The 11503-nt window shown below is 33.2% G+C and overlaps 1 protein-coding gene across 2 annotated transcripts; it reads right to left on the bottom strand.

The window, feature by feature from the left end:
* Positions 1–3053: 3053 nt before the first annotated feature.
* Pburs (bursicon subunit partner of burs) lies at positions 3054–4686 on the bottom strand. Of its 2 annotated transcripts, none has more exons than XM_090160365.1 (3): positions 4554–4686; positions 3317–3577; positions 3054–3257 (listed from the first exon to the last, which is right to left on the bottom strand). In XM_090160365.1, exons 2-3 carry the CDS (start codon positions 3575–3577, stop codon positions 3099–3101), a joined length of 420 nt encoding a protein of 139 aa, XP_090016491.1. In that variant the 5' UTR covers positions 4554–4686; the 3' UTR covers positions 3054–3098. The 2 variants fall into 2 exon arrangements, with proteins under 2 accessions (XP_090016491.1, XP_090016492.1); XM_090160366.1 differs by lacking the exon at positions 4554–4686 and adding an exon at positions 3892–4162.
* Between the last annotated feature and the right edge of the window lie 6817 nt (positions 4687–11503).

Genomic DNA, 11503 nt, shown 5'->3' with positions numbered 1-11503 from the left:
AATAATTTTATAGAAATTCTATAAAAAAACTACTTCAACTTAAACAAAACCTTTAGAAACTTAAATGAAAACCTATAAAATGTTAAAAGAAATTGTTCTATATAGAACCTATAAACTGTTAAAAGAAACTTTTCTATAGAACCTAAAGAAACATGTTAAAAATTTCTAAAGATATTCTAGAATTATAACTTAGAAAAATGACCCATTTGCTAAAGAGTTTTTGCGATAACTTTAATCAGCGTTCTATAGAAATTACTTAAATTATTCTACTAAAATTTTATAAAACTGTTCTATAGATTTTATACCAATTTTTTTTTAAGGGGAGTTGACAATATATAGGCGTGCGTTGAATTTGGTATTTTTTTAAATAGTATGGAGTAGAAGATTATAATGCTGTAATTGTGTAAAGCAGGGTGCTACGTAGACTCTAATCATAGGTTTAAATAATATATATTTTATCTTTTTTTATTTATTTTGAGGCTTTATATAGTATTGTCATGTCAAAGTTCATTTCTGAAGCTACAGTGAATTTAGGAGGAACTTTATCATTTTAATTGAAAACATTACCATTCCAATATCTGCTTTTCAACCACTCCCTTCCATTTTAAATAGTTTTATCATTCCAGTCCATTCCCGACCATTCCCGAACTTAAAAATTACCTTTTATATCCATTCCTTACCTAAAAATAAGATAACAATCTGATTTCCGTCCATTCCCGCGGTATTTCCACGGTTACCATGGTAAATGGTAAAGAAACCTTTTCCTTGCATTCCCTACAAAAAATAACATTTATATCCATTCCCGCGGTATTTCCACTGTTAACGTGTTAAACGTTAAAACCATTTCCATCCATTCCCTAACCGAAAATAATATATCAATCTAATTTCCGCCCATTCTCGCGTTATTTCCACGGTTACCATGGTAATTTTGGTAAATGGTAAAAAAAACCTTTTTCATCCACTCCCTAACCGAAATTAACATTTCCATCCATTCCCGCGGTATATCCATGGTTACCGTGTTAAACGTTAAAACCATTTCCATCCATTCCCTAACCGAAAATAATATATCAATCTAATTGCCGCCCATTCCCGCGTTATTTCCACGGTTACCATGTTAAATGGTAAAAAAACCTTTTTCATCCACTCCCTAACCGAAAATAACATTTCCATCCATTCCCGCGGTATTTCCACGGTTGCCGTGTTAAACGTTTAAACGATTTCCATACATTCCCTAACCGAAAATAATATATCAATCTAATTTCCACCCATTCCCGCGGTATTTCCACGGTTACCGTAGTAAATTGTAAAAAAAAACCTTTATCATCCACTCCCTAACCGAAAATAACATTTCCATCCATTCCCGCGGTATTTCCATGGTTACCGTGTTAAACGATTTCCATCCATTCCCTAACCGAAAATAATATATCAATCTAATTCCCACCCATTCCCGCGGTATTTCCACGGTTACCGTAGTAAATTGTAAAAAAAAACCTTTATCATCCACTCCCTAACCGAAAATAACATTTCCATCCATTCCCGCGGTATTTCCATGGTTACCGTGTTAAACGTTAAAACCATTTCCATCCATTCCCTAACCGAAAATAATATATCAATCTAATTTCCACCCATTCCCGCGGTATTTCCACGGTTACCGTAGTAAATTGTAAAAAAAAACCTTTATCATCCACTCCCTAACCGAAAATAACATTTCCATCCATTCCCGCGGTATTTCCATGGTTACCGTGTTAAACGATTTCCATCCATTCCCTAACCGAAAATAATATATCAATCTAATTCCCACCCATTCCCGCGGTATTTCCACGGTTACCGTAGTAAATTGCAAAAAACCTTTTTCTTCTGGTGCAATCGCCGAAAATGAAAGTAGAGCAAAATTGATTATGGCCAAAGAAATAGCGTTTTCAATTCTTGAGTTTTGTATGCATTTAATAATTGTGCATAAATAAATAGCCCAATTTTAATTTCCTGGCAAATCTATAAATAGGTCTATTATATCCCTCGTGGCGACGAATTTAAATATCACACCAAATGAGAAACTATCACTTCTTTCCGTCGAACGAACTTGGCCCAGTTTTCGCGATTCCGGAAGTTTCAAAGAATGGGTGGATTAAGATGGTGACAGAGAAATGCCGGAAGAGTTATTCTCCTTAATTTGACTGTTTATCTCTTAAAGAAGTAATAATGTTTAATTAGAAGGGTGTAATTACGAGTTTTTTGTGTTTGTTGAATACGTCAGACACTCTTAATTAGTAGTCTTTAATTTTGTACACGAAAATATCCCATTATTTACAAACATAAGTAATGTAATAAGTATGCGCAATAGTTCCATAAAAACTTGTTGAGGTTAACGTTAATAGTTAGTGTAGGGAGATGTTGGCTCGCGTGGCTTGAAGGACTTGCCACCACCCTCCTACGCGTCGTAACCCGGCCACCGGTAATTGGCTTCACAAGTTACTAGTTGGCTTAGGCCTAAGGTGGTGCCTTGGGGTATTAGCCTAGCTGATTATTATTTTTTATTTTTTTATTTTTAAAAAGTAACGTGGCCTTCTTGTTTAAATGTGACGTCACAGTCTCTTACTTTAACAAGGCTAAGAGCGCGCGCTTCAGTCGCGAGGAATATAGGTTTTTCTAGCGCGCGTGAAAAACGTTCGTGCGAAGAATATACTAATAAAGCTGTGTCTTGTGACGTAAGAGCAAAATTTTAACAAGTTGGGCGAGACCACTGTTTATTTTATAAAATTAACTATTGACAAAAATTATAAAAGAACTGATTTTTTCGTTTTTAATAATATTTTTCGTTTCTTAATAATATTTTTCGTTTCTAATAATATTTTTCGTTTTAATATAGTACTACGTCAGAGTAAAAAATTGGTATATTCGGATATATTGAATGACCTTTAATCTAATCAGTTGACCTTGAAAATCGTCAAATTAACACTCAAAACTTCAAGCAACGAAACGACAAACATTTTTATTACCATTAACACCTACAGCGCGTTGAATTTACATTCGCGTGATTACAAAATTCAGTCGAAAATGGATTACAGTCATACAAGATATTCTTCGTAAGATTTACGACATCAAGTTCCACATTTATGACAAGAACACTCTTCGGGTTCTTGGACCTGAATGTACATCATTCCATCCTTGTCCCTTAACTTCTGGCCCTCAGGGTCGTAGCATTCGTTCAACTTGACCTCCTTCTGTCTCATCCAAGACTCCCGGCAGCATTGACAATCCTGGAACGAACTGCGAATTGTACCTTTCGCCAAGGTCATTGAATCTTTGAACCAACTACCTTCAAAAATCCGGTGGGAGTGACCACGCTGGGTTGCACCTGAGAGACGCAAGTGCCCTCGCATTTGTTGACCGCCACCGTGCCTTCGCAGGAGCGCACCACTTTGCCCTGGTCGTTGTACTCTTCCTTCGTCACGTGGATGGTCGAGGGCAGAGTGCCACAATTAGTTTGCATTTCCGGCAGTTCCGCCGACGTCACTTCCGACGTCGTGCTCCAGACGTCGCTGACGGTTAGAACCAAGATGGAAAGAGCCCACATCATCTGCAAATTCAAACGAATACGTCAATTCCTCCGCTACCAAAAACACTTTTACCAAGACCACCTTGTGTTATAATTAATTAACAATTAATTAAATCTGGCATATCTACGGAGGTGGGCGACTGGGTTGACTATCTCCGGTGCTAGAAAATTGGGGGCAGCAATGAAACGAAATTAATAAATAAATTTCTATTTTAAGATATTTTTTCCCCAAAATTTCGTGGAGTCAAGAACTGTTGTTTATTCAAACACACACACACACCCTGGTCAAACCGAAGTTTACCCCATCCGTATGAACTAAAAAAAAACAAATCCACCTTTTTGTTAACCAGATTTTTGCAAGCTCAATTTGCGCTACCAATTTCACGTGGGAGGGTAGCTAACGGTGAATAATTGGCGCCTCGTAAAGCGGTGAAAATACCAAAGTAGCTTTCCCTTTTAACGAGCGCCGTACTACGAGCCAGCTCTGACCTCGAGGCGACACCAGAATGAATGAAGCTAAAGCGACTATTTTGGTCTCAAACTTTGCTGAGGGCCACGAAGCGTCGAGTCTAGGGCTCGGACATTCAATTTGGTGTACAGAGATTCTGAATCCGAAACTAAATTTAAGTTTATATTCTACAATTTCGAATTTTTTGTAAGTTGATTTTTAGATTTTAGTACTTATTTTCGTGCTGATTTCAAGATTTCGATTTTTTTTTAAAAGTACGGGATTTTTAATAATGTCAACCATCGCCAAATTTACCGTAACTAATGAAATTTCAATGTTAAATATGATTTGTCATTGATTTAAATTAATAACACTTTAGGACGACGGATACTTCTTGAAGTAAAGTAAAGTATTTTAAATCAATAAAAAAACCATGGTAAATAAATTCAATACGATGATGATTGGTCATTGTCTAACATTTTAAAACTTCGATAAATACCCGCGTATTAAAATAGATAAACCAATAAGATAATAAAATGAAATACTAACTTCTGTTCGGTACTCGCGAGTTCGTTCCAAGGTGGTTAAATGCGGGACTGGATAACTAAATTACTTCAAGACGACGTGACGAAAAGTTAATAACAGCGAAGAAAAAGACTATTTGGGGTCTCCAACGCTCTTGTTAAGAAAAGGGGCGTGGTTAAAGGGGAAGGGGAGGGGTTAACGACAAACGGAGGCGGGGGGCGGTGAATGGGGGACGAGAAATTCGCGCTTAAAGGGCAGCGCACCATTAGCGCCAAACGGGCACGCGCTGCGACTTCCAATAAGTGCTAAATTATGTTAATTGGAAAAATAAATTAAACAGGGAGATTTTCTTTGTTTCGTGGAATTCGCGTAAAAAGGCCCCGAAAGTATTCGCCAGAAAACGGTATTGCGCAAAGAAAGAGCGTTCCCTGGTGGGCGGCTTGACCGATGGCCGCGCGGGGGACGCGGTTTGGAAACCGTCGCTGCGTTATGTTATTCCCAATCCCATTTCGAATTATTTTAGTTACAGCTATTATTTGGAATTATTTTAGTTATAGCTCTCATTTGGAAATATTTTAGTTACAGCTATTATTTGGAATTATTTTAGTTACAGCTTTTATTTGGAAATATTTTAGTTATAGCTCTCATTTGGAAATATTTTAGTTACAGCTATTATTTGGAATTATTTTAGTTACAGCTATTATTTGGAAATATTTTAGTTATAGCTCTCATTTGGAAATATTTTAGTTACAGCTATCATTTCGAATTATTTTAGTTACAGCTTTTATTTGGAAATATTTTAGTTATAGCTCTCATTTGGAAATATTTTAGTTACAGCTATTATTTGGAATTATTTTAGTTATAGCTATTATTTGGAATTATTTTAGTTATAGCTCTTATTTGGAAATATTTTAGTTACAGCTATCATATGGAATTATTTTAGTTATAGCTATTATTTGGAATTATTTTAGTTATAGCTATTATTTGGAATTATTTTAGTTATAGCTCTCATTTGGAAATATTTTAGTTACAGCTATTATTTGGAATTATTTTAGTTATAGCTTTCATTTGGAAATATTTTAGTTACAGCTATTATTTGGAAATATTTTAGTTATAGCTCTCATTTGGAAATATTTTAGTTATAGCTCTCATTTGGAAATATTTTAGTTACAGCTATTATTTGGAAATATTTTAGTTATAGCTCTCATTTGGAAATATTTTAGTTACAGCTATTATTTGGAATTATTTTAGTTATAGCTATTATTTGGAATTATTTTAGTTATAGCTATTATTTGGAATTATTTTAGTTATAGCTCTCATTTGGAAATATTTTAGTTACAGCTATTATTTGGAATTATTTTAGTTATAGCTATTATTTGGAATTATTTTAGCTATAGCTATTATTTGGAATTATTTTAGTTATAGCTCTCATTTGGAAATATTTTAGTTACAGCTATTATTTGGAATTATTTTAGTTATAGCTATTATTTGGAATTATTTTAGTTATAGCTATTATTTGGAATTATTTTAGTTATAGCTCTCATTTGGAAATATTTTAGTTACAGCTATTATTTGGAATTATTTTAGTTATAGCTATTATTTGGAAATATTTTAGTTACAGCTATTATTTGGAAATATTTTAGTAACGGCTATCATTTCGAATTATTTTAGTAACGGCTATTATTTGGAATTATTTTAGTAACAGCTATTATTTGGAAATATTTTAGTTACAGCTCTCATTTGGAAATATTTTAGTTACAGCTCTCATTTGGAAATATTTTCGAAAACTAAAAAGGTTATCAGAAGTAAACGAAAACTAGTTATCAGAAGTAAACGAAAACTAGTTATCAGAAGTAAATGAAAACTAGTTATCAGAAGTAAACGAAAACTAGTTATCAGAAGTAAACAAAAACTAGTTATCAGAAGTAAACGAAAACTAGTTATCAGAAGTAAATGAAAACTAGTTATCAGAAGTAAATGAAAACTAGTTATCAGAAGTAAACGAAAACTAGTTATCAGAAGTAAACGAAAACTAGTTATCAGAAGTAAATGAAAACTAGTTATCAGAAGTAAATGAAAACTAGTTATCAGAAGTAAACGAAAACAAGTTATCAGAAGTAAATGAAAACTAGTTATCAGAAGTAAATGAAAACTAGTTATCAGAAGTAAACCAAAACTAGTTATCAAAAGTAAATGAAAACTAGTTATCAGAAGTAAATGAAAACTAGTTATCAGAAGTAAATGAAAACTAGTTATCAGAAGTAAACGAAAACTAGTTATCAAAAGTAAATGAAAACTAGTTATCAGAAGTAAATGAAAACTAGTTATCAGAAGTAAACGAAAACTAGTTATCAAAAGTAAACGAAAACTATTTATCAGAAGTTAATGAAAACTAGTTATCAGAAGTAAATGAAAACTAGTTATCAGAAGTAAACGAAAACTAGTTATCAAAATTAAATGAAAACTAGTTATCAGAAGTAAATGAAAACTAGTTATCAGAAGTAAATGAAAACTAGTTATCAGAAGTAAATGAAAACTAGTTATCAGAAGTAAATGAAAACTAGTTATCAGAAGTAATTGAAAACTAGTTATCAGAAGTAAACGAAAACTAGTTATCAAAAGTAAACGAAAACTATTTATCAGAAGTTAATGAAAACTAGTTATCAGAAGTAAATGAAAACTAGTTATCAGAAGTAAACGAAAACTAGTTATCAAAATTAAATGAAAACTAGTTATCAGAAGTAAATGAAAACTAGTTATCAGAAGTAAATGAAAACTAGTTATCAGAAGTAAATGAAAACTAGTTATCAGAAGTAAATGAAAACTAGTTATCAGAAGTAATTGAAAACTAGTTATCAGAAGTAAATGAAAACCAGTTATCAGAAGTAATATCTCAGATTTTGTTTTTCTGGCTGCCAGTGGAAAACAAAACAAATATACGAAACGATACTTATACCGAACATTAGCAATATAAGGTCTAGATTTAACAAAAATTGGGTTTTATAATTATTTAAAAGTTGCACCACATGATGAAATACCCATTATAATCAGACCCCCCGAAATGTTTTTTACATTTTTTTAATTTTTAAAAATCAACTAAAACGTGTAAATTATTTTTGAGATTTATTCCAGATTACGTACTATACACTTCATAATTTAGGAATGTTTCAAGTTGATACGTTAAAAAAAATAAAAAGTTATTAACACTTTAATCTTGGGGTAGAGATTTCTCAAAAAACATAAATAAAATTCGGGGGTCTAGATTAATATTCTGAAACAAAAACATTTTTTAAAATTATGCCCTAAAAATTGGTTAATGTTCCTCTATTGACGAAAGGAATAAATATACCAAATTTCATAAAAAACGCAGGACCCATGGTAGCATGATTGGCTGAAACCATATGGAATGGCCTACCTAGGTTATTTATCATGCTGGAATCCCTTGTTTGTATGTTAACTAAGCGCTCACAATGTCGACGAATTTTTGCATACACCTTTATTTAATGTCTATAAACGTTGTGTCTAAAGTCCCCATCATTGGGGTGTATGGAACTTTTGTTTTGGCGGGAAAATGCCCGACAAAAATAGTTTTTCACCAATATCTTCGTTATTATTGCTTTTACAGCTATACTGTCAATTACAAAATTAATGCTGAGTCCGTTTTTGACAAGAATGGTTTTATTTGAATTTAGCGTCTGAGCAGTCGTTTCTGCGCAATCGCAGTGCCAATGTTTTTAGTACGGCTTCCATGTTTTTTTTGTGGAAAAAAAAATATGCCATACCTAAAAATTTCACAAACGAAAGAGGTTATGGTCTTATAGAACCTCTGCAAAGTTATAAAGTCTGCAGTGCCAACTTTCACCGCCATCTTGGAAAATGGCCACCATTTTATATTCTCTTATAATTCAAAGATTATTTACCCAAACTCAACATATGAGGTGTCATTCTTCTTCAAATTGTCTTATCCTTCTTTATAAGCTCTTAAAAGGTCGATTTTATCAAAAGGTCAAAGGTCACGAGCTAAAAAAGTTAAAATACCTTTAAATTGTAACGAAAAACGGTAATTTCTTACATATTGCTTATGAATTAAAACCTCTAATAATATTTCAAAGTAGCCCTGTTGCTCTGGAGAAGGTCAAAGTTTAATTGGATTAAATTGATTAAGTATTTATTTTAATATTAAATAATAACTGATACCCCACCCTTCGTTTTCTAATAACTAAACGTCCTTGGTTTAACGCCAATTTCGATTGAAAAATGTTCTGAGGCGAATTCTAAGTCAAAATGTGGCGCTTTGTTCGAAAAAAATTGTTTCAAGACTGCCCGACTTGACATTCAACCACCAGGGGGCATTCTAGGTCGTTAGGACCACAGCACATGCAGTTTCAAAGCGAACGGTACGAAAGATATTTTTGAAAACCAATTTTATAAAAAATAAAGTAAATATCAAATATTAATTAATAAAAACATTAATAAATACATGTAGAAAGATTAAAAAACGACCACTCTTGCATAGTAAAATTTAAAAATGTTTTATTAAAAGACACGACTTGTTTCGCTGCCGTTCGGTAGCATCATCAGATGCACATCGCACCTGATGATGCGATCGAACGGCAGTGAAACTAGTCGTGTCTTTTAATAAAGCATTTTTAAATTTTACTATGCAAGAGGGTTCAACGTGAACTTTAATTGAAGTGACTCCGCGAAGTAATTTTTAATTTCGGTCATTTCTCTCGAGACTAGCTTCTATCAAGTTATCCAATCCACGCGTAACTATCACAATATCTCAATTTTTAAGTGATTTGGCACAGAAAAAACAATTATCGTCTTCTGTGTTCTCCATTTTAAATGCCACCGCGCCATTACATGGATAAAAACGCGACAGCAGTCTTCAGTTCATGACAGTCCGTCCCCGCAAATTTAAACTTACGGAGCAGTGTAAGGAGCACCGTTGCATTTTTAGTCGGCGACTTTAAAAATTCGAAGACGCGTTTTACAGTAGCGGCGCTAAGGGTGGGCTGAAGTGGGCTTTAGCCCCCCTGCATTTCTGAGAGGGGCCACATATTTATATTAAAAGGGCCACATATTTATATTTAAGAGGCCACATATTTGAAATTTCTTTATGTTTTTATTGCCAAGTAAAGTTTTTCGGGGGGAAAAAATCTTTAAAAATCAATTCGTTTACTCAAAAAGATAGTAGACCATAAACAGATAGATTCGGGAGGCGAAAGGAGCGGAAATGGAGAGAAAGTTTAATGAACAATTGAAAGAAAAGAAAGGGGCTTGAGGGAATTTCGGGAAATACCCCAGCGGGCATGCACGTCAATGCTCGGAATCCGACGCTCGGATACGATAGCCACAACAATAAAACGACCTTGCTCTTCTCGCTTCCTGGAAAAGTCTGCGGTTTTTCGATTTCACCACTTTTGCGAAATATGGTCAATGCCAGGCTCGACCGCTAAGCTGCTTTTTTTTAAAACATTTCTTTCCATTTCGTCTTGAGCTCCAGAACGAGTCAGGTCTATTTTGAAAGTCTTCCTCGAATTTTAAGTCTTTAGTGTTTCTGTTCTATTATTTTGGCAAGAGCGGACTTCTACCTCCTCGAGGTTTAAAGAAGCCCTAATGCGCTTGTTTAAAATATAAACACTTAGCTAAATGACTAGTTGATAGTTTAATTTTATTTCAAATTATTTCAACAGCCTTTTAAAGGCTAATTAACTATTAATAATTAATTTTTCCAAACAGCCTTTTTCAAGGCTAGCTAACTATTAGTAGATATATATTTTGAAAGTCTTTCTCGAATTATAAGTAGTTTAGTCTTTTCTGTTCTAATATTTTAGCAAGAGCGGACTTCTACCTCCTCGAGGTTTAAAGAAGCCCTAATGCGCTTGTTTAAAATATAAACACTTAGCTAAATGACTAGTTGATAGTTTGATTTTATTTCAAATTATTTCAACAGCCTTTTAAAGGCTAATTAACTATTAATAGTTAATTTTCCAAAAAGCATTTTTCAGGGCTAGCTAACTATTAGTAGATATATATTTTCCAAACCGCCTTTGTCAAGGCAAATTACTATTATTAGTTATTTTTCTAATATCTTAGAAACTTAGTCTTATTATTTACTAAGATAAATATTCCTCGAGAATTAGAACGATTTTAGAGATACATTTTAGATAATTATATCCGGTAAATTTAACTATTTAAGTATTGACAAATTAAAAAAAATTGTAGAAATGAGTGGGAGAAAATTTCCGTCCGGAAGCCAAAGTCGCAAAAAGCGAAAAGCCAGTCAAGAATTTTTAAATTCTCAAAAAGGGCCTCTAAATAAGTACTTCAAAACATCAATTCCAGTCTTAGAACAAACTCAATTAAATGCAATTGCGAACAAACTTGACTTACCAAACCACTACTGAATCTTTAAAAAATCAACTTTCCCACAACGAAAACAAATCGCTAGAATCCGAACCAAATCAAAATAGTACTGACAATAAAATAAGCTTATTGAAGGACGCTATAAGGGTTCATGTTGAAAGTAATCTTTCAACTAATAAATCGAACGATGTTATAAATAAACATTCTATGTTGCAAACGAGTCAAAATGTTTTCGATAAATTTGTAGAAGGCATTGAAGAATCAGTTATTGATAATATCTTAATAGGAGCTCCTAGTGAAAGTGAATCAAACAATTCAAATGACATTGCACTTTCATTTGTCGCTTCCAGGAATTCCCGAGAACTCCATGAGAATAGCAGTATCGTGCACCATTTAACTCCTGCTCTATCTGATTTAAATGCAACTCAAATTATTCCTGACATTAGTATCGACATGGATTCTCCACTCGCTCAACCAAGGCTCTTATCATTTCCCCAAACGATTATTAGGGGTCAAAAACGAAGTTTCAATAGTATTTATTATGTAAAATATCCCTTTTTGGAATATTCTGTAGAAAATGACATGGTATACTGTTTTTGCTG

Source organism: Leiobunum rupestre, chromosome 10 (genome assembly GCF_980474605.1).
Source record: "Leiobunum rupestre chromosome 10, qqLeiRupe1.1.hap1, whole genome shotgun sequence".
NCBI classification, from domain to species: Eukaryota; Metazoa; Arthropoda; class Arachnida; order Opiliones; family Sclerosomatidae; genus Leiobunum; species Leiobunum rupestre.
Note: the sequence above shows the minus strand (reverse complement) of the source record. Positions and strands in the feature narration are given on the sequence as shown.

What these genes read in the sequence shown, in the direction of transcription:
- Pburs (XM_090160365.1), bottom strand. Translation starts at nt 3,577, where the DNA reads ATGATGTGGGCTCTTTCCATCTTGGTTCTAACCGTCAGCGACGTCTGG. An exon ending in CTCCCACCGGATTTTTGAAG is followed by an intron (nt 3,258 to 3,316) that starts GTAGTTGGTTCA and finishes AGTTCGTTCCAG; the next exon opens with GATTGTCAATGCTGCCGGGA.